Source organism: Helicoverpa zea, chromosome 30 (assembly GCF_022581195.2).
Source record: "Helicoverpa zea isolate HzStark_Cry1AcR chromosome 30, ilHelZeax1.1, whole genome shotgun sequence".
Classification (NCBI taxonomy): Eukaryota; Metazoa; Arthropoda; class Insecta; order Lepidoptera; family Noctuidae; genus Helicoverpa; species Helicoverpa zea.
This window is the reverse complement of record NC_061481.1, coordinates 3,146,984-3,171,187: the sequence shown is the minus strand read 5'-3', so window position 1 is coordinate 3,171,187 and position 24,204 is coordinate 3,146,984. Positions and strand designations below refer to the sequence as shown.

General features: G+C 35.7%; 3 protein-coding genes and 1 long non-coding RNA gene across 4 annotated transcripts; 2 read left to right on the top strand and 2 right to left on the bottom strand.

Moving 5' to 3' along the window:
• Window positions 1-245: 245 nt before the first annotated feature.
• Window positions 246-6,603, bottom strand: LOC124644496. Its single transcript, XR_006986078.1, has 2 exons — window positions 6,236-6,603; window positions 246-459 (listed from the first exon to the last, which is right to left on the bottom strand). It is a non-coding gene; the product is annotated as an uncharacterized LOC124644496 (long non-coding RNA).
• Window positions 6,604-10,003: 3,400 nt separating this feature from the next.
• Window positions 10,004-11,633, top strand: LOC124644495. The gene is made up of 2 exons (XM_047183905.1): window positions 10,004-10,196; window positions 10,783-11,633. The coding sequence occupies exons 1-2, from the start codon at window positions 10,017-10,019 to the stop codon at window positions 11,251-11,253; spliced, it is 651 nt and encodes a 216-aa protein (XP_047039861.1). The 5' UTR covers window positions 10,004-10,016; the 3' UTR covers window positions 11,254-11,633.
• Window positions 11,634-11,819: 186 nt separating this feature from the next.
• Window positions 11,820-13,336, bottom strand: LOC124644494 (28S ribosomal protein S35, mitochondrial). The gene is made up of 2 exons (XM_047183903.1): window positions 13,016-13,336; window positions 11,820-12,656 (listed from the first exon to the last, which is right to left on the bottom strand). Exons 1-2 carry the CDS (start codon window positions 13,244-13,246, stop codon window positions 11,853-11,855), a joined length of 1,035 nt encoding a protein of 344 aa, XP_047039859.1. The 5' UTR covers window positions 13,247-13,336; the 3' UTR covers window positions 11,820-11,852.
• Window positions 13,337-13,744: 408 nt separating this feature from the next.
• LOC124644493 (zinc finger protein 91-like) lies at window positions 13,745-21,443 on the top strand. The gene is made up of 6 exons (XM_047183902.1): window positions 13,745-14,077; window positions 15,327-16,664; window positions 17,076-17,415; window positions 18,218-19,057; window positions 19,850-20,208; window positions 20,787-21,443. Exons 1-6 carry the CDS (start codon window positions 13,988-13,990, stop codon window positions 21,192-21,194), a joined length of 3,375 nt encoding a protein of 1,124 aa, XP_047039858.1. The 5' UTR covers window positions 13,745-13,987; the 3' UTR covers window positions 21,195-21,443.
• The last annotated feature ends 2,761 nt before the right edge of the window (window positions 21,444-24,204 follow it).

Here is a 24,204-nt window from a genome sequence, read left to right as displayed (position 1 = left end):
CAGCAGAGTTATTTGACGAGAACTGTTACTGGTGTCAGTGCTGGATTAATTAGAAATTTTCGCGGGACGTTAAAGTATATAGGTACTGCGAATTCAGTAGTGAGGGACCCTCAGACAGCCTTAGTATGGGACCCTCGAATTCCGTGGGGCCCATAGCAATTTGCCATAAGAATTTAAGAATAATCCTTCCCTGTCGGACGCAAATTTAATTAAAAACCCAAAAAAAAAATAAACGAAACTTCATATAAAATTTAGTAATATATTATATTAAAACATATTCTCTGAATTATATACAATTTTATTTCATAAAAAAATCACTTAAAAAACAAAGCTATGAGTACTCTAGATTCTTAATAAGACTTATGTCGCTTTTGCTCATAATATCGTAAATGAACAATCTTCCTGTAAAAGTCCGCTTTTTAAACACACATTTTTCTGTAAATATCAACGCACTGACGGCTGAAAATAAATATTTAAACTTCTTTAGCAATATAATAAAAAGACAAGGTAACCTAGCCACGAGCCTCTAGTTTTTTTTTATGGGAAATCATCAAATTACTCCTCCCAAACTTTAGGTTAGCAACGTGAGAGTCTCAGACTTTTACTGACTTAAACTCATCATGTTCCTTCCTAAGCCATTTATGTACCAGGGCCGCGGTAACTCTTTCAAACAATCCCGCAGCTCCGGCAGGGCCGTCTTCAAACTATTTGAGGCCCTGGGCACACTAGGATCATGGGGCCCCTATGACCTTGAGAAAACACTATTTAGTTATAATATATAAAGAAAATAGACAAACAAGGTTCTAAAGGACAATGCTCATGAAGTATGAGAAAAAAACCCAGGCCCGGCGCAAAAGAAATGTAACTCAAAATATAGGTAAAAATAAGTAATTAAATATTACATAGGGGGCATTATCGAAATCAGTGGCTATATGCGTGAAATTGCTATTCGAATTTTAACATCTGCGGTACATTGCTACTCAAGATTTTAGTTTAGAGGTAACATAATGTATTATTAAAAGGAACAGCAAACAGATACAGTTGTGGTTTAAGAGTGTACATAATGACATGTTTATAGCAACTTCTCCACTATTCTACCTACTTTTACAAGATAATAGGATGATAGAACTAAAACAGGATATGAATGTACTTTTCATTTTAATAATAACGCTTAAAAGTCATCGATTCTTTATTTCTAACACGACGAGATCCAAAAATGTTGCGGGATGCGCGAACTGTTCCTCATGTCTAGCCCACCCTAAGTAATGTAAAACGCTCATGACGCGATGACGTGGGCGCTGCAGCCTGTACTTCGGTATTGATTTATCTTTTTGGAGAAGCTTATTACTTGCCATATTACTTGTTTGTTGTTTCAGATAGCACTTTAATTAAACTATAAGCCCCAGCTGCTCATGTTACCCCTTTAAAAAATCAAATAGCAATTTCATACATTTAGCCATTGATTTCGATGATGCCTCCTATGCAGTATTTCATTACTTATTATTACCTATAATTTGAGTTACTTTTCGTTTGCATATAGGTATAAAAAATTTCTACAAAAGTAACTCAGTTACAGCCTTTTTATATGGCTGTAACTGAGTTACAGAAGACAGATTTTATGCTAAGAGAGTTACAAAAGTAACTCGCTTAGCATAAAATCCTTAGATTAACTCTATGTTGATTGCAAAGGTACCCTTCTAGATTTAAGATGAGCAAAATCGTTAATCACTTCTTCAAAATCTATGGTAGGTATTGAGAATATCACATTCTATGGACATCAGTGACAAACTAGTTAATCTCTCTTGAAGCATTGTACTTCTTAATTCATTTTTTAGGGTTCCGTAGCCAAAATGGCAAAAACGGAACCCTTATAGTTTCGTCATGTCCGTCTGTCCGTCTGTCCGTCTGTCCGTCTGTCACAGCCGATTTACTCGGAAACTATAAGTATTACAGTGATGAAATTTGATGGGAATATGTGTTGTATGAACCGCTACAAAAATATGACACTAAATAGTAAAAAAAAGAATTGGGGGTGGGGCCCCCCATACATGTAACTGAGGGATGAAATTTTTTTTTTCGATGTACATACCCGTGTGGGGTATCAATGGAAAGGTCTTTTAAAATGATATAAAGTTTTCTAAAAAACATTTTTCTTAAAGTGAACGGTTTTTGAGATATCAGCTCTCAAAGTCGTAAAAAGTATGTCCCCCCCCCTCTATTTTTATAACTACGGGGTATAAAATTCTAAAAAAAATAGAGGTGATGCATGCTAATTAACTCTTTCAACGATTTTTGGTTTGATCAAAGTATCTCTTATAGTTTTTGAGATAGGTTGATTTAACTGTAATTTTGGTTAAGTTATTTTGCTTACCTTTGCTCGATATCGATTACGACAACAGGTAGATGCAGTTTTATAAAAATTTTACGGAACCCTTCGTGCGCGAGTCTGACTCGCACTTGGCTGGTTTTATTCGTTTCAATTTGGAGAAGGAGCGTTCTCCGCCAGTGGCGGCGTAGCATCGGGTAACACCCGGGGCGGGCTACTTATTGAGCAATCCCCTTCCAAAATAAACCGGCCAAGTGCGAGTCAGACTCGCGCACCGAGGGTTCCGTACAAATGCTGTATAGATAAAAAGTGAGTTTCGCGCCAACCGTTCAGTTTAGAACAATCATAGTTATGGTAATTTCGTGAGAGTCAAAATAGTTAATATTTTTTATTTTATAATATAACTAAAATAGTAGGCCAGTACCTTGTAAAAGTTATTTTATTCAACTTACTTATATACAACATTTTATAGTCATCATTCAGAAATCTGATTAAAAATAACTAATTATGTCTTAAAGGTCATGGGGCATATCTGACCCGCTTTGTAAAAAGTGGCGGACATGAATCAAAGTAGTTTTAAATCGTGGAGAATGGTATGACGTTTCTTTGAATATAAATATTTTATTAAAATTCCATGGAGACGAATGTCCAGGATCGTTTGAAAAATATAAAAGAACAAGCAGTTTCAGAGGATTGTACAGGTTGCAATGCTAGTTTTTATTGTTAAAGACATTTCATAAAGAAGGAAGGTGCCAATCCGGATGACCAGGATCTGATGAGGATCTGGAAACCCTGAGAAATCGAGGGCAACTCTTGAATATTGTAGGCACGCATCGAGTCATAACCAGACATGTGAGTGTATTTTTGAGGGTACTTGTAAACACTTGGTTTGGAGCTGATTTGATTATGGAGACTACAGAGAGTCAAGGGAACTCCCGAACGGTATGTTGCAACTACCACGTGTTTGGGCTTATTTTATTCGTATTGGCGAAGACTTTCCACAAAGATAGGTTTGACTGCCATTGTGGGATCGACAGCTAAGATCAGATATAGTTATGGGAACTCCTTTACAATTTATAACGTAACCTTGTGTTGGAGCTTATTTTATTTTAGGTGATGAGAATTCACTACTAACTTGGGTTAAAGCAGCCATTGCAGGAATGGGATCTTTTATTTTTGAGGGATTAATCACCTAAAGAGCCCCAGTTTCAGGTTTTTTTCGAAACCGCCTTGAAGTGTCGGTCTAAAATGGTACATTAATAAAGTACATTACTAAGCTTAAACATACATGCACAGGAATATAATGAAGTACTTACTTACTAGGGTTTACACACACTACAGCCTGACGACTTGTAGCTGTCGAATTGTAACAACGACTTCTAGAGAGTAGGATTCGGGGCTGCTGGCTTTACGTTTCTAGAGCCTTGACAAAAGTGTAATTCTGTCCCTTTCTTTGTTTTATAAAGTCGGCATTATTTTATTTTGTAGCATTTTACAAACAAATCCAACTTCAAACATATAAAAAAGCAACAAGAAAACAAAAGCAAGAAAGAAATTAAAAATATGTTAGGTGCATCGGTCTAGAAGTCGGTGTCTAGAGGATGCATCTATATTTATTTAACCACCGAGATCTAGACCGATGCATATAAACAGTTTTCTTGTTATTTTAGAAGTTGTATTTTTTTTTTGTAAAAAGTTTTTATTTTTAACTTTTGTGAAAAGTTCTCGTCAATACGAATAATATAAGCCCAAACACGACGTAACTAAAACATACCGAGTTCTCTCGACTTTCTCACGTCTCCATCATCAGATAAGCTCTAAACCTTCACTGTTTGATAGTATCACCAGACATACATCTGAGAATCAAGGTTTAATGCCTACAATTTCTGATAGTTGCCCTCGATTTCTCATGATTTCCATCATCAGATCCTGACCTGATGACAATGGAAATAAACGGCGAGTATACTCTTTCACTACAAAGAAATGATTTCTCAAATCCGTCAAACTTGGTCGTTTAAATTCCCCATTGAAATGAGGAAAATATTTGATGTTTACACCTGATTTTCTCTAGATTCCCATGGTTCACATTGATGCGACTAATGCCATAATAAATCAGAGCCTTTATCATTATACTGTGCTATATTTCGTTCGTATCCGCCGTGGGTATGGTTTTCATACTAAGGTGCCCTTGAATGACCTTTGAATGATTTAAAATTTTTCACAGTTTAGAGGCCATTATATTTAAGAAGTGTTTGATATGAATTTCACTTTTTATTCAAAACTTTAATATCTCTACGCGTTCATGTGAAAAAAGGGTAGGCAGTAAGTTTATAATTATTAAAAAAATATTTTATGTCATGTAAGCAAAAATAATATTTTAATATTTTATGTAACTTCAAATTTATCATTTTCGCAATTTTTCCTTAATCTGTACTATATAACGTTGCTTCGTGCCGAATTTTAAGATTCTGAGTTCACGGGAAGTACCTTGTAGGTTTTGATTCCCTAGCGTGTGACGGAAATTCGTCTAAGGTGTCGGTAAATCTGCTGTATCTTTTGATCGCGTTAACTTAGAAGTTTGATTTTTTCATTGCTTAAAGGGACAATAGACCTAGGTATTTGGTATAAATTTCAATTTGGTACCTTTATTCGTTCGTGAGAAATAAGGTAGTAAGTTTCATTTTATTAAAATATTTTTATTATATTATATAACCAAAAAAATGAGATTTTCGCAATTTTTCCTATATCTGCATTATATAACAATGCTTCATGCCAAATTTCAAGATTCTGAGTTTACGGGAAGTACCCTGTAGGTTTTGATTCCTTTGCGAGTGTCGAGAATTTGTTGAAAATATCGACATAATCGGTTGTATCTTTTGATTGGCTTGGCTTAGAAGCTTGATATTTTCACAGCCTAAAGGGACAATAGACCCGAGTATTTCATGTGAATTTCAGCTTGATACGTCCACGCGTTCTTAAGATAAAGGGTCTTGACAGACAGACAGACAGACAGACAGACGGACAACAAAGTGATCCTATAAGGGTTCCGTTTTTTCTTTTCGAGGTACGGAACCCTAAAAAGCACTGTAAAACGAAGATTTTTTTTTTATTTTTTTTTTTTTTGGGACGCAATAGAGTTGTAAAAAATTCAGGGAAAACTACCGCTAAAGTGTAAAGCGCGAACGCAGCGAGCGCGAAATTTTTGAGATTTTTAACACAAAAATACCCAAACAAGTTTGAAAAAAGCATTGTAAAGTGAAGAAGGCGCGAGCGCAGCGAGCGAGTAATTTTTGATATTTGGGACGCAAAAAGATGGCTAAAGAAATAGAGAAAATCACCGTAAAGTGTAGGGCGCGAGCGTAGCGAGCGCGAAATTTTTGAGTTTTGGAACACAAAAGTAGGTACTCAAACAAGTTTAAAAAATAGGTTTTATACTTTCTGTAACAGTTAGGTGCTTCATTTTAACTCTGAAAATTTTTTAAGTATTCTTTTAAATGTTCATTATCATTCTTTTAATTGGTCATTATCATCAGATATTTTAATACCTAAATATCGGTTATCATTTGGTAATCTGGCAGGAACTAGGGGGCCCCATTCGATCGCGGGGCCCTGGGCACTTGCCCATAGTGCCCAGTGGAGAAGAGGGGCCTGAGCTCCGGCAGGCTTTGACTCTAGTGTGTCCCTCTGGGGTTAGCTGACTCTCTTTGAGGAGCGCTTGGAAAATCACGAGCCTTTTGTCTCCTAGGAGACGGAAGGACGATGAGCCACCCGAATCACACCACCCACAGACCCACGCCTACAGTGGCCGGGAGTGGTCTCTAGGATCTTTTTAGTTTTACCTTTAGATATATCATTGAGTGGGTTGCAGAATGAAGTTAAGTAAATAAACAGCATCTTATTTTACCTTACCCGGTCTTTCTACTGTAGCTTTTGTCATTCTTTCAATCTTATGCTCCTCTTGCCAATGAAAGAACATCTTTCTTATGATGGCGATGACTAGAGCGATCATAAATATACTCAGACCGAAGAGTATTGTGTAAAGAGCCATTTAGCAACGTCGATATTGCTTTTAAATACATTTTGTTGGTAAATATTGCACTTTTATTGATTGTTGTTACTTAAACTGACATGATTTTGACAAATTGTGATTGAGTAATTAAAGGTTCTGTAAAAAGGTTTTGGTATTATGAAACCTTTTTCTGGTAAGTATAGGTATACAATCTTATGCAATAGAATCTTTTTAAGATTTTTCAATTTTACTTTATGCTAACTAAACTGTGCACTTACACGAGTAATTTATTGTTTTATTGCTACTTTTTACAATCATGATCAAATTGTCAGCGCAAAAATACCAAAATAACAATTATATTATACGCTCTAGGCAGAACTCTAAAATAACTGAATGTTAAACGTGATTCGAAAAAAAATGTCACTTACATCTGTGTCTATGGTACGGTGGCGCGAAATTTTTAATTTCATTGCAAAAATAGAAAATAATTTACAGAAATGTGTTTCGATAATAAATTAAATGAATATTGAAGTAAACACTAATAAACAGGATGAGTTTCGATGATTATGGTAAGTAGTCTCATGTTGTATTTGGAATTTATAAAAGTTCTTAGTCGATCATAATAACCTATTACCTACCTAATGTTTTCTTGTACGCGAATAAATTGCAATGAAAATTCGTTAGAAATTAATCTATAATTAATGTTGATATACTTTTATTTTCGTTTATGTCTATTTACAATATTATCTTCGAATTTCAAAGCTAAAATAACCTTGACGAGTTACTATATCAAGTACCTAACTTATTTCGATTTAAATTTTATCTACGTCCGTACTTTATTTCACCCGACATCAATATCATCACGATTAGTCTTTTTATCGTCCCACTGCTGGGCTGCGGCCTCCTCTCACACAGAGAAAGATTGAGCATTAATCACCACGCTTGCTCAATGCGGGTTGCTGATTTCAGACTTTATAGTCCAGGTTTCCTCGAGATGTTTTGCTTCATTTACTTTGTTATTACTGTCCAAAATATACTTTAGAAAGTACATAGGCACAAAGTTAGAAAACTTACTACATTCACTTAGGTACGGCCGTTCCCAACACTGTCTCTTGTTTTGCTCAGAAAAATAGATAAGATATTGGGAACGACTATAACTCGTACACACTGTATTTTATTTCTATTCTGTTTTCTAATTTTCAGCAAATCATATTTATCAAAAACACCGTCTAGCAGTTGCCATAACTATAATAAAATCAAAACCGAAAAATCTACAAACAATACAATATTTAGAAGAATTAAAATCCAAAGTTGATGACAAAATGGATGATGATAATATCACGGTGTGCAGTGATGACTTTTTAATGGCAGATGATGACGAAATGAATGACAGTGTGACTATTTTAAAAGATTTTGACTTTGATAATGTCATTTGTGATGTGGTCAATGACGTTGATGTACCTGCCGAAGTTGATGTTGGTAGTCAAAAGGTTGGTATTCGTACGAATTCACTTTCTTTCATCTACTCACTACTCAAATGAGTAGACTTTTCCCAACTAGGTATGTTGGGGTCAGCTTGCAATACAACGGAACGCAGCTTAGTATCAGTCTTTTACAAGGAGTGACTGCCAATCTGACTTCCACAACACAATTACCCCGGGAAACCTAATACCCCTAGGTAAAACTGGTTGTCAGACTTACTGGCGTTTACCAGTAACTACTGCCGAAGATGTTCAAATGACAGCCGGGACCTACAGTTTATCGTGCCTTTTGAAACACGGTCATTTTCCAAGATATACTTAGAAAGTACATACAAACTTAGAAAAGTTACATTGGTGTACTTGCCTGACCTGGAATCTAACCCACACTCATACATGAGAGGTTGGTTCTTTGCCCACTAGGCCACCACGACTTCACCACTCCAAACACTGATTATAATAACTTCTAATATTTTCAGCTACAAGAAGAATATAATAATTCACAGATGACTTATTTTGACTCACAACTTACCCCTGAAATTGTTGAAATTAACATACATAATACAAATCCTATAAAATATACTAATTTTAATACAAGCCTTGATATACCTATAGAAAATGATGGTAATAATAAAGATTTTCATTCAGATCATAATTATTCAAAAGTTCATACTAATATAGACATAGATAGTCAATTTACTAATACCAACAGAACTTATTACGATTCACAAAAAACTATACCTTATACAGTGCACGGTTTCACTCAAAATACACATTATAGTGAAAGCCAAAATGCTATTTCAATACCTAGCAAATACATTTACGGTAGCAAAAGCACTGTAATTCTTAATGAAGAAAAAAGTAATTCTAATATTAATAATACCGAAAGTATAAAAGATGTTGAAGAATCTAACAAATCTATTGATAAGATGTGCGAAATTCATCAAAATACAGACATACTTGGATACAGTCAAACAATGAATATGTTTTCTCAAAATAATGACAATAATTTTGATGAAATTCACAATGAATTTCATCAAACAGTTGATGATGTTGACAATGTTGATAAAACTGCGAAAGACGTAAATAAAAATGCAGAAATTGCGACTCCCTATTCGCAAAACTTTGATGAATATTTTGATGAAATTCGAAATGTTGATGATTTTCGACAAGAATTTAACACAGAAAAAATGGATACAAACTATCACTCTTTAGAATATAATCAAAATACAATAAATGAAAATGAAAATATTACCACCAATTTCGAAGGACAAAATTCAACTCCGAATTTCGAAAAACACAGTCAACTGTACACAGATGCTTCTGAAATTGAGAAGAACAGCCAACTAAGTGTAATACCTTCTGAACAAGACAGAAGCATGACAGAAGAACATGAACCAGAAGAGATAATTTCTTATAAAGTGCTGAAAGAATTAAATAAAGTAAAAACGTTTTTAAATAAACCAAATAGAAGAATGTCTTATGATGGTTATTCTACTGATTCTGGGTATCGAAGCGATTCTCAAATTAGAAGCAGTAGAGGATGTAAGGTTTTATATTTCTATGTCCTTTTAACCGACTTCCCAAAAAGATGGTTCTCAATTCGGATTTTTGTACGTTTTTGGTGTTTTTTTTTCATATCAGGTATTTTGTCTAAGGTCCCTGCCTGCTGTTGGTAAAACGGCCAATGACTCAAAAACGGCTTAGCCGATTTTGATGGAAACTTCATTTCCAGGGTTTGTCCATGCTAAATTTCATCTCAAACGGTTCAGCAGTTATAGCTTTTCGTTGAAAAGCGTTCTTATTGCAGTTTATTTGGTAGCTATAATTGGTAAAAAAGTATTAAGTTTCATGTGTCTTCAAAGGAAAAAAAAATTAGATACTTCTTTCAGCTTTACAATTATCTGGGAATTGGCTGAACCAATCTGGATGCTGCTTATTTAACTTCATAATGACGTGTCCTCTTGTTGAAAATACTAGAGAAATAACTAACGAAATTGCTGAGGTGAGGAAATTCTTCTATTCCTATTTCAATCATTATCTGCCTAGCCCTTTCCCAACTACCTATGTTGGGGTCGGCTTCCAGTCTAACCGGATGCAGCTGAGTACCAGTGTGCCACAAGGAGCAACTGTCTGACCTCTTCAACCCTCTTCCACTCATTCTGGCTTCTGACTACCCGTAACGACTGCCAAAGATTTTTATATGACAGAAAAAATATTCATACATGTACATAGATTACATCACATTTTTCAGGTCTTAGGCCAACTTATAGAAAAATTGCATGAAGATGAGAAATATCCAACTTTTCTTGAAGAGTTACTGGAAGCAGTTGATATGCTCATACAACAAGTCTACATAGGGATAAACAACGGAGATAATGAGGTAATTTTTTAATTCATCATCTGCCTAGCCTTTTCCCAACTATGTTGGGGTCGGCGTCCAGTCTAACCGGACGCAGATGAGTACCAGTGTTTTACAAGGAGCGACTGCCTATCTGACCTCCTCAACCCAAGTTACCCGGGCAACTCGATACCCCTTGGTAAGACAGGTTGTTAGACTTACAGGCTTCTGACTACCCGTAACGACTGCCAAAGATGTTCATATCATAGCTGGGATCCACTATTTAATATGCCTACCGAAACATGGTGCACCAAAACGGTTGAACTGATTAGGATACAATTTTATATGTAAATAGATATTTAATCTGGAATTATTGTTCTCCTCATGATGTAAATGAATGTACAACATTTGTTAAATGTTAATTCGTACAGCAAAATGATTTTCATTAAACATAATTCAATGAATAATACTATTTAAAATCAAATCAAAAGTTTATTCAAAGTAGGCTGAAAATCAGCACTTTTTGAAGGTCAAATTTACAAAAGACAGCCCCCAAAACGTACGCCCTTCACCACTTCCTGTGTCATGTTCAAATCAAAAATGTTTAACTACCCTCTTTTGATTTCAGTTCCTAAAAAAAGACGAATACACACAAAGACTATTACTACTAAACAAATCCTACCACATACAACAGCATACCTTAGAAAACATATCGAAAATTCTAGAAAAATTCCATTCAAAAGTTAATGAACCAGAATCAACATACGAACTAACTAATATCGACGAAATTGAAAACATATCATATATATTTCACATATTAGAAATATTAATAAAAAAGTACTTAAGAAAAAAGCAAATTTTCAGTCAAAAAAGTAGCCAATCACAGGACGAAGAGAAATATTTAAAAAAGAGTTCCATAACGGATATTTGGCGAAAAAAATGGAATCCTACGCAAAAAGTTTTCGAGGGTAGTCGTGAAAAGAAATGCGTTTTGAAAGATTGTAGTGAAATTTTAAACAAAATTGTAGTTGACTGTGTGAGCCAGTACAGTTTGGTCGCCTATTCTGCGCTAAGATGTTTTAATTCTATGCAATCTTAATAAACATGCTGTAGCAATATGCGAATATTTTTCGACGATGCACTAAATCAGTGCGAAAATTATCAAAATCGGAGGAAAGGTTTTAATGTTTGTTACTTTGTAAAAAATCTGCTACAATATTCCCGAGTAACATTAAACATAGGCTGTACTTAATCCCGGCAGTAGTTCACATGGGACGCGGATGAAATCGCTGAAAAACGGGTATTACCTATGTAAATATTTACTTACTATTTTTAAATAATAATTATATAACTATAATATTTTGTACAGTTAGAAGATTCTTTTCGTTCTAAAATTAATTCTAAAGGGATCATGTAGGCAGATGTAGGTAATTGTAAAATATTGTATGTACTATAATAATATGTAAAAATAAAATTGTATGTCTTACAATTTGTCGATTTTATTTCTCCTTTGCTTTTAAGACAGATAATTAAATAAATTATTTATCTCTGCCTAGACTTTTTCCAACAAAACTACTGAACAGATTTTGAAGAAACTTAGCAGTAATATGTATCAGAATTACAGAGGCTATCATAAATCTAGATTCAGGAAGAAAAAAACAAATATACCTACTAATTACAGTTTATTTTACAAATATCTTACATAACCTTCTTCTCCGGCAAGCCTAAAACCTTTCTTACAGCTTCTCCATACTTCTTCAGAGTAGCGTCACTTTCTCCATCATTCATCAAACTCGAGACTGCATTCTTATATTCTTCTCCGCCCTCAATTACTGAGATATCAAAACTTTTATACTCCTCATCGGTTAGCGTTCTCAATTCATTTTTGGTACGTAAATGCCAGTTCACAAGACTTTTCTTAGAAGCGTTATTATCCCAATTATAATATTCCATATCATCCTCGGTTTTATCTTTCTCCCACTCTTCAACGTTCCACGCTTCATGGTAGCATGCTGTTAATAGGTAATTCACATAATCTAAGTTCTGTGCTCTCGCTGGACACCTGTCTGCCGTAATCGTGACCAAATCTGTCTCTTTATCATAGCGGTCTCCGACTAAACGTATGAACTTGTCCTTAGAATGCTTGTCTAAGTTTAAACTTGATAACTTAATGCGTAGCGTAACAATTCGAGCCAAAGGATTGCGGATAGACGGACTGGCGTGGCAGTAGTCTGAAGTAATGATTTCTACGGGATAATGTTTCTCAATAGCTTCTTCCGAGTTTAGTAAGCTCGGCCATTCAGTACAATATTGTTTAATAGCCTCGCACTGGCTTTTAATGACTGGAGGAGTTAGATGTAAAAAGTTTGGTATTTTCATGAGTTCGGCATTAGCTTTCTTGCCGGGCGGTGCCTGTCCTTTAGGTACGTATCCTTGGCGCAGCGGAAGAGGCACGGAAGATGGATGGAAAGTCTTCGGTCCCGGCCAAACGTTGCCCCAGTTCTGAAATTGAATTTTTTGGGTAATTATTATTGAATTTTAATGCGGTTTGTAAACTCGATAAATGTTTATTTATATATTCAGAATTTTATTAATTAATGATTAATGTTTACGAACGATTCGACGACGAATAAAGATTTTGTATAGAAATGGAAAGAGTATGTATTTCTATTCAGAAGCTTTCAGTATTCAGTGACTGACTGACTAAAGTGGATCCAGTTATACAATATTTAGACATTAAATTTAATATTTAGACATATTAATGAGATCCAAAAGCAGCTTAAATCGATCAAGAGCGATCTGACCCAAAACATTGGCCGATGACTAAAAACTGAAAATGTAGTCCGTAATTGAAGAAATACCTGGTTCGGGGCCATTCTATCAGCTCTGTCAGGCTGCATGTCAGTCCTACGGATGACTCTCCTTTGAGTTCTATCCTTTTTCTTCAAAATATCGAGAACTCGAAACTCTTCCTCATCCTCATCATTTTTTTTCAGGGCACTGTCGGCTGTTGTCGAATTCAAACGCCATAATTTGGTGTTATACCCTGCAGCCAAGCTATTAGGCTTATAATTCCTAACAAATAAACTCATTTTTATTACTTTTTAAGTAATTTAGTAATACCGAGGCTACTAAAATTCCATTTTGAGGTTATCGAACCACAGATGATAAAGAAAACACGACAAGGTGATCAAATCATAACGTTCCGTTGAACGGATATATTATATTCTGAGATGCATAAAGGCCATGTGGTCCAAGTATTAGAATACAAATCTAGGACAAGCCAAATATTAATGAAGATATTCCAGTACAAATAAAACGAATGCTTATGCTTATATGAGTTTTTTATCTGTTTGAATATAGCTGAGAGTTTAAGATTTTAAAAAAATAAGAACTGGTTATACTCATCGATTTACCTTAGGTGATCAGTTTGAGAGCAGGATTTACCAACTACCATTATGGTGCTACTAATGTTTTGTAAAACATTTATTCTCTAGACTGAAGTAGGATATAAAACTAAAAGTGAAACGGAATGTTCCGGACAGTCGCCGACGAGTCGACGACTACCCGACATGGTTGCAATTACAAGCCTACTAAATAAAGTAACACGGATATAATTCTAACAATGGCGTTAGTGTTCATACACAAACGCCCAAGCTAGAAAGAGAGGCTGAATCCACACATGGTCTTTGTCCTGACAACTATATTTGGTCGTGTAATATTTTGGAAATACTCGTATGTCGTGGTTTCATTCATACTTCGAGTAATGTCCGTGGTAATTTGAACAGTTTTTTACTTCTTAACCTTGCATGTGGGATGATTAAACTGTGAAAATGGCTGAAGCATCGAGGAAAAGATCTAGGAAGTCTAAAATAGTGCTGAGGGATGTCGCATTGGATGATGAAGACGATATTGAGTTGCAGGTAGGAAATAGTTAAACCACCATTTTGACCAAAGTTTGCACATACAACGTAAAGTTCTATTTTGAGTTTTGCGTTCTTAATGTTTGCGGTTTTCTTTGAAAATCGTTGCAATGCTATCGTAAATAAGTTTTCTGTACTTAAAAGATCTAATTATGTGTAATTTAAAATAGTATTTTTCATTTTGTGTGGGGGTAGATGAAACATGCGCATGGAGCTACCCCCGACATTTTTATTTCGCATTTTTTTTTATGTAACGTAACGAATAAAACATAATAATAGTAGAACAGTCGTCAATATGTAGTTTAATGATAATAACTGAAAATAATAGCCATTTAGAATATTAATTGGACGTCAAAGTCATAACCAAAACTAGAAAGTATTGTTATGATTTAAAAGTAGTCAAAATGATTATATGCACATGCAAACTAATCATAAATCATATTTATTTCATCAAAGTAAAGGCTTCATCTAATAATGTTTTTGTTAAATATAAGTAAATTACAATCAATTGGCAAAAATATTATGAAAATTTTCAAAATCAATAACTAAATTTTATTTGTTACACTTTTTTGATAACCAAATATTTAATAAGGAATTTACTTGAATTGTAGATCATAGGAACCATGGGAAATAACTAGCTATACTCATATACCTAGTATTATGTACAAGTGATTTATGATCATTTTATACTTAGTAAGATTATATCAATATTTTGTTTACCTTGAGTTATCTAAATAGATACAGATACACAAGTATACTGTATTCACCCAAATGAGGTATTCAGATGTGGATAAAATTAAACAATATACTAGCTACAGGTCATGGTGACCTGGTAGGTAAAGAACCAACCTCTCGAGTATGAGTGTCTGGGTTCAATCTCAGGTGAGGCAAGTAGGTACCAATGCAACTTTTCTAAGTTTGTATGTACTTTCTAAGTAGGTATATGTTAGGCACTTACAACTGATTACAGGTTAAACTAAACATTTTCAAAGTCAAAGTCAAATCATTTATTTCATTTAGGCCTTTACAAGCACTTATGAACGTCAAAATTATAACTAAGTTTGATTCTAGTTGGTTTTGAGGAAACCTGGACTATAAAGTCTGAAATCACCGACCCGCATTGAGCAAGCGTGGTGATTAATGCTCAATCCTTCTCCGTGTGACAAGAGACCTGTGCCCAGCAGTGGGACGATAAAAAGCGTGATGATGATGACTTGCATATACTAATTTAATTACTATCAATTTTCAGTTGCCAACAAAATCAAAAAAAGTTATAATAAAAAAGGAACCTAAAAAGGAAAGTGCAGCAAAGAAACCTGCACGAAAAACTACGAAAATAAACCAAGCCGTGGACAAAAGTGTGCTTGATAAGATAAAAGCACCAATTGAGACAAATATCGAGGAACCAACACCAAGATTTGACATCAACGTTGAGATAGAGGTTGAAACGTGTGATGACGAAAATTTTTACACCAATGACGAAAACAATGACCAATCAACAGAGCAAATAAAAGATGTGGAAGAATCTTCAAACAAAATAAAAATTAAAAAGGAAATAAAGAATGTAATATTGTCACGAGAAACTGTCATTAGGGAGTCGAATAAAATTAAAGAAACATCAACAAATCTAGCTGATTCTATACTAGATATTTGTCTAAGAAACTCTTTAGGTTTTTTTGAAGAACAACATCTCAGTACATGGTACGACATTCAAATTAAGCACGCGTTGACATCCTGGGAAGACTGGCAGTCAAAAAGTTTTCACCGAGAACATCCTCTTTTCTACAAATGTTATATTTGTACCAAATCCTGGTGGAATCTGTCAGAATTCCGTGACCACATACTTGAACATACCACGGTGAAGCTAGACATTGAGAAATATACACAGCATGAGTGTAATATTATAGCTTTTAAACCAAACAAAAGGCCGGATGAAATCAAAGAATTTTTTACCGAAGGCCTATGTTACCATTGTGGTAAAGATTACTCAAAACATCAATTATCAGCCCGAGATGACAAAAATTGTTACATGAACACCGATTGTTTAAAACGGTTCCCTACGTGCACAGAGTTAAAACACCATGCGTACGCTTGTAAAGTCTGCAGCATTAAAAATAACGAGTACAGCTTCTGTTGTCAAATTTGTACATTAAGTTTTGGTAAGATTGATGATTTGACTGGTCATATGCTTTTAATGCATTCAGTGAAGTCCGATAGGCCTATTGCTGCAAACTATTCCAAGTGTAAAGATTGTTCTGAAGTTCATTCGTCAAGTATGATTCATACATGTGGTAATAAAGAAGCTGACACAATGTGTCCGTACTGTTTCAAAAGCTTTTCGAACAAATCCTTAATTTTGGACCATATCAGTCGGTCAACCGTACCTTGGCATTGTAAAATTTGCAGTGAAGAAGTTAAATGGAGTTGTACGATACACGAGCATTTATTAACACATACTGATAAATATATGTTTGTGAAAATATGCGTAAAATGCGAAGGGATTCATGTTTTCCTTGATGATCGGGAGGCAAAACTACATATGATGGAAAAACATGGATATAATGATTTTGATAGAAATTTTCTTAAAGTAAGTATTACTATTTCTTAGCTTATATTTACCTAGTGACTGCCTCGTTAGTATAGTTGTCGCGTAGCGCTGTGCACGAGGTCTTGGGTTCGATTCCTGGGACTGTCTGGCCACGTATGTTACCCAGTAGCAGTCTTGTCATGTCAAGTTCTTCAACATATGTATATTGAAAAAGGCACGGTACTGGTGGGTCCTGGCTGTCATTTTGACAGTCACGGGTAGTCAGAAGACAAGTTTAGCAACCAGTCTTACCAATGGGTAACTGGGTTAAGGAGATCAGATAGGCAGTTGCTCCATATTGCACACTGGTACTCAGCTGCATCCCGTTAGACAGGAAGCCGACCCCAACATAGTTGGGAGAAGGCCTTTGGAAGATTCTTTTACTAATATTCTAAAAAAAAATAATTTCAGATTCCAGTACCAGTTTCCTGCATTTACTCTGATGAAGAGAAATGTGAACAAGAAGAAACTCTACAAGATAAATTTTCACAAACACAAAATGTAGGAGTGTTTATACCCAACCCAGAATCGGTATTTCGTCGAGTTTCAATACTAAAAAGGTCACATAAGCAGCAAAAAATCGTTTTGAAGCCGCAAGAATCGATTTTGAAATTAAAATCTTTGTCGGACCATTCTGAAAGTGTCGATTCAAAAGCTAATATATTGATACCAGCTTTAAATGAACAAAATTCGGTTTTTGAAAAGCAAGAAAACGCTACTGAAAATGTGATGGACATAGTAAAAGTAAAAGGTAAGGTTTTTCTTTATTAGGTTTTCCAAGGGAACTACTTCCCGCTTCAGGACTATAAGTAGTCTTTGGCCCTTTTTTGGGTCTCTAGACCCAAAACTGATACACTGATCTACAAATTATAATATCCCTACTAATATTTAAATATTATAAATGCGAAAGTAACTGTCTGTCTGTCTGTTACGCTTTCACGTCTAAACCACTGAACTGATTTTAATAAAATTTGGTACAGAGAAGGAGTTGACCTTGAGAAAGAACATGGGATAGTTTTTATCCCGGACTTTTGAAGAGTTCTCTTGAAAACGCGATATAACCGAACTCTACGCGGGCGATGCCGCGGGCGGGAGCTAATATTACTATAGATTTGTGATTTGCTTCATCATCCTCCGAGCCTTTTCCCAATCATGTTGGGGTCGGCTTCCAGTCTAACCGGATTCAGCTGAGTACCAGTGCTTTACACGAAGCGACTGCCTATCTGACCTCCTCAACCCAGTATCCCGGGCAACCCGATACCCCTTGGTTAGACTGGGGTCAGACTTACTGGCTTCTGACTACCCGTAACGACTGCCAAGGATGTTCAATGACAGCCGGGACCTACAGTTTAACGTGCCATCCGAAACACAGCCAATGGTGTCTAAGATATACTTAGAAAGTACATACAAACTTAGAAAAGTTGCATTGGTACTTGCCTGACCTGGGATCGAACCCGCGCCCTCGTACTTGAGGTTGGTCCTTTATCCACTAGGCCACCACGACTCTCGAGATTTGTGATTTGCTTACTGTCACATTAAATTTCTAATTTCAGAGGAACCTATAGATTCAGATGATAGTTCAAACTTGGTAATTAAAGAGGAACCGATGGACTTCGATTACGATGATTACGCAATACAAGACAATACAACGAATACAATACAAGAAAGTGCACATGCAGACTATGACGAAGATATTGTAAAAAGTGAAAATTCAGAATATGAAGATGATATTATCAAATTAAACATAAACATCGAAGATATACTTGCTAAACAAGAATCCAGTCGAGTCTTTGCGTTTGAACCGGATTCAAAAATAAAATCTGAGCCAGCAATTGACACTAATATAGAAGTCGATAAAGATTCAATTTTAGAACCGGAAGTAATCATATCGCAAGAAGGTGAAGAAAGAAAGAGGTTGTACGGTTGCTCCAAATGTCCGTTCAAAGGGAAACAAGAGAATTATTTAAGACACATAACACTAGACTGCCTGTATTCCACCGTTGGTAACCGCAAAAAGTTTATATGCGTTCGAACCGGCCAGTTCTATAAAACGATCAAAAAGTATTTACTACATTTTTTAGAACATGGATACGAACCTCTTTGCTGTCCGGATTGCTCAAAACAGTTTCACACATACAGCAAATTAGGGTCACATGTACTCGGCCATGTCAAACAAAATTTTGTACGGATTAAGAAAATCAGTGAACGGTTGGTTGCTGATGCTAAACCTGAGTACCAGTGTAGGAAATGCTTGAAGATTGTTATTCTACAAGAGTACTTTCAACACTGGGAGTCTCATATTTGTGATGCGAAGGTTCCGGAGAAGAAAGAAGTGGTGGCCGCACCAAGATTGGTTACGGATATGTCTGAAACGGCTATTCAAGAATGTATTAGTAAGTATGCGTTGTATATCTATCTATACACATATATAAAAATGAGACAACCTCGATGGCGCAATGGTCACCATGCCGGACTGCCGAACCTAAGGTCCCGGGTTCGATTCCCGGTTCGGTCGATATTTGTGTGATGAGCATGCTTGTTGGCCGTGGTCTGGGTGTTACAATATGTATATGTGTAGCTATATGTAGTTTATCAGTTGTGTTAGCACCCATAATACAATTAATAACTTAGCATGGGGCTAACCAACCGTGTGTGTAAATGTTTCACAACATTATTATTATATAATAATGAATCCCTCTATCCCTTGGCCACGCCATCACGCGTAAAAGGCTGGACCAGTTAAGCTGAAAATTTGAGAGGAGGTAGCTTAGACCCGGGAGAAGGACATAGTTTTGCCACCAGCTGTGGGAAGCAGTTATCTCGGGGAGGCGGGTGAAACCGGAGGAGGGTAGCTAGTCTCTAAATAGATATTTATAACTAGCTTCCTTCCGCGGCTCCATGAGAATTATTTATAACTAGCTTCCATGAGAATTATTCGGCATAAAAACTATCCATGTTCTTTCTCAAGGTCAACTCTATCTTTGTGCCAAATTTTATTAAAATCAGTTCAGTGGTTTAGACGTGAAAACGTAACAGACAGACAGACAGAGTTACTTTCGCATTTATAATATTAGTAGAGATAGTAGGAGTAGAATTAGTAGGTTTTCCCCTGGGACGCGACTGAAACCGCGAGCAACAGCTTTTATTTATACAAATACACACTAACATATACAATTTATTCACAGAAACGTTGCAGCGGAAACCAAAAGACTGTGTCTACTGCAAACGCCGGTTTCAAAGAGTCAACGAGTGCAAAAGACATGTTATAGAACACCTTTTAATGGATGCCTACACGCAGAAACAGATACTAGGCCTTCTAAAATGCCAGATTTGTCAGGCCGGGTATCCTACACCCGAGAAATATAAGCAGCATATGAGAAACCATGCATCTCTCCCAGTTTATAAATGCGAATTATGCGACAGAACGTTCAGTGATTCAAGTAATTTTACTAAGCATAAAAAAGTGCATAATTTAAAAGTGATTATTTGTGATTTGTGCGGCAAGAAATTTCAGTCGAAGGCTAAACTGGCTGTGCATATTGAGGTATGTATTTTTTTATCTAGATACTAATATTATAATTTTACAGCCTTTTTTGTCGTCCCACTACTGGGCTGCGGCCTCCTCTCACACGGAGAAAGATTGGGCATTAATCACCACGCTTGCTCAGTGCGGGTTGGTGATATCAGACTTCCTCAGGTTTCCTCAAGATGTTTTCCTTCACCTTTTTATCGGCCATTGGTGTCTAAGATAAACTTAGAAAGTATGTACAAACTTAGAAAAATTGCATTGGTACTTGCCTGACCTGGAATCGAACCTGGCCACCACAACTAATATTATAAACAGGAAAACATAGTATTTTTGTTTGTTTGTTCGTATGGACTGCCTTGTTGGTCTAGCTGTCGCAAAGTGCGGCTGCTGAGCACTAGGTCTCAGATATGTCCTGCGCAGTTGGCTAATTTCCTTACATGAGAACAGCCACTTGTAAAGCACTGGTACTCAGCTACATCCAGTTAAACTGGAAGCTGACCCCAACATAGTTGGGAAAAAGGCTCGGAAGATGATGAGGATGAAATTCGCTATCATTGAACCGTATCACTAATTTCTAATTATTTTCATTACAGCAACACGAAACAACATCTCCTTTGGCATGCGACAAATGCGACAAAGTCTTTTACTTCGAGTCCGGTTATCGTCGTCACGTCAAAAATAATCACGAAAGAATAGGTTTTGGATACCCCTGTGTTATTTGCAATCTCCGTTTCAGCTCCTTAAAATATAAATGGGATCATATGTGGGAAGTTCATAAAGAAAGAAAACATAAGGCAGACTGTCCAATATGTTTTAAATCTTTTAGAAAATATAGCGATGTACGCGCCCATACTAAGCTTGTTCATCAGACAGAAGTTTCGGTGTTAAGAGTGAAAAATGCATCGAAGACTGTTAGTGATATACAGTTGATTTTAAATAATTCTGATATTAAGATTGGAGAGGCTGAAACTTTAGTTATTGTTGATGATGACGATTCATAGATCATATTCATAATCCTCCTGCCCTTATTCTGATTCTATTAGTGGTCGGCACAGCATATTTTCTCCTTCCATACTCTTCTGTCTGCTGTCTCTAAATCTACAGTTGATTCAAGGGAATTGATGATCAGGGGCCCGATTCTGCTAAGTTAATAATGTCAAAATTGAATATAAATTGAATCGCAATAGCAGTTTTAACCTAAGCGGGCATTCTGCTACTTATATAAGACCAATCGTATACCAATTACCTTCGATTGGTCTGCCATTTGGTCTATACGGTAGTTTGCTCTACAATCATATTGCAATCGTAAATAATTTGAAAATAATATGATTCATTATTGAATCACAGAAACGGATAAAAACGTATATTTAAAAGAAAAAATTGCGGAATGCCACATACGCTTCAATCTTAATTGAGTCGTGATAGGATCTCAGTCGAATGTGAATCGTATGTCGCTTAAGTAAAATTAGTAGAATCACGCCCGTGCATGTTTTTTCCTTCCATATTCTTCTGTCTGCTGTCATCTCACAAGTAACATTATTTCTAGCCATGTAGTGGGATTCTAAATCTATGGTCGATTCAAGGGAACTGATGATCGGGATAAATAGGCCTTTTATAAGATTCAATATTCTATCTAGTGTTTTTCTTGTATAAGACTTCGCTATGATGACGATGAGATGATGTATTACTGTTATTTGTTACTGAAAACTAGAATTATATATTGTAAGGTACTCCCATAGAACAAAGTAAGAAACATGATTTTTTTTACCTTTTTTAGGGTTCCGTACCCAAAGGGTAAAACGGGACCCTATTGTTTTCGCTCCTCTGTCCGTCCGTCCGTCTGTCACCAGGCTGTATCTCATGAACCGCGGTAGTTAGAGGGCTGAAATTTTCACAGATGATGTATTTTTGTTGCAGCTATAACAACAAATAAAAACAAACTGAAAACTAGAATTAAATAAATATTTTGGGGGCTCCCATACAATAAACGTGTTTTTTTTGTCAGTTTTATAAATAATGGTACGGAACCCGTCGTTTGCGAGTCTGACTCGCACTTGGCCGATTTTTTTTATAAATGAGCGCTCCAGAGCTTACGCATACAAAGACAATGTGCATGTATATTTACATACACAAGTATGTCACATCCGCGTTCGTTAGAGCTCTGCCTCATTAGGACGTCAATGGCGACGTCGCCGGCTACGTATCCAAGTAGTTAGTATTGAAACGTAGGCGACGGTATGGCAACGACGCCAAATTGGAAGCGTGGCCACGAGCTACAGTTCCCTACGTGGGTTCGCGTGCAATTTCTTAAGCGACGACGGCGACGTAAACGCTGTCGATACGCCATGGCCACTTGACTTGGCGACCTGCGGATGCCAGAAGTAGCCAGACTTGTGCCGCTGGCGACGTCGCCATGGCGTCTTAGTGAGGCAGAGCTCTTAGACAAAACATCTTAGATACTAGGATAGTTATTATACTTTTACATTGCATGTTTTTTTTTTATTATTTTAGCTATTTAAGCTAGTTTTGACATTTCTATAGGTATTTAGAAGATAGTTTAAGTTACGTGCCTTAAAAAATAAGATTCAGTTCAAATGATATTCAAATTAATTGGTGATTAGAAAAGACAATTAGAAATAAATATCCCACCATTGTATTTTAGATTTGTAATATCGGGTGTGTCGTTCACAATCACATTAAATGAAATGCGTTAATATAATTATGTCGATTAACACAAAGAAAAAAGAAAAAATCGTAAAAATAAAAAAAATGTATTTTTCAAACAAAGTAAAAATAGAATAAAAATGTGAACATTAGAACACAACTGAAATTCTCCCTTGAAAACTGACGGCTTTCAACTGATCAAAACAATCGATACTCCTTACTTTATCTCTGCTTTACACATGATGTTGTAAATTATAAAAACGAAAAATGACTCCTGTGGCTAAACCACTGAACGGATTAGGTTATTTTTTTACAATTCGCCATAGAATATCATAAAGTATATGCGATAGGATTTAATGTGATTGTGAACGACACACCATATATCGGGTGTGTCGTTCATAATCACATTAAATGAAATGCGTTAATATACTGGTTAATATATGTCGATTAACACAAAGAAAAAAGAAAAATACGTAAAAATAAAAAAATGATTTTTTCAAACAAAGTAAATAGAATAAAAATGTGCGAAAATTAGAACACCATATAAAAGTCAGTCATTACAAACAACTGAAATTCTCCCTTGAAAACTGACAGTTGTCAACTGATCAAAACATTCGATACTCCTAATTTTATCTCTGCTTTACACATTATGATGTAAATTATAAAAACGAAAAATGAATCCTGTGGTTAAACCACTGAATGGATTAGGTTATTTTTTACAATTCGCCATAGAATATCATAAAGTATATGCGATAGGATTTAATGTGATTGTGAACGACACACCCTGTATATACGACATATTATTATAAAGCTAAAGAGTTTGCATGAAAGCGCTAACCTGGACTGGTTCGATTTTAAAAATATTTCAGCGCTAACTAGCCTATTTATCCAGGAAAGATATAGGCTATTTACCCAAATTTATATTTTTGCATGAGTATTATTACAATGAATTCTTGTTAAAAAATGTTTTTTTTTTGCATTAGAAATATTGACTGTTATTGAAATGTATTGTGTACTCTCATTAAATGTACACAATGTATTCGTTATGTATTAAAAGTATACTTTTGTGTAAAAATTGTTTCATTTTACCTCATTGGCTCAATGGTTACCATGCCAGACTTCTGAACCTTTGCCGGGGCTGCCGGTTTGTTCACGCGAGTTACCGCGGCCCTGGTACATTGTGGCCATTTCGACCGCGCGGCCACCTCATAATATTTGATGAAACTTTGCCAGGAATTAGTATTAATTTGTTACTTCTCACTCCTCTTTTCGTGAATTTGTTACAAAAAAAACCAAGACGCTATGACAAAGAATAGTTGGCCGCTAGAACCGCCACTTGCCGTAATC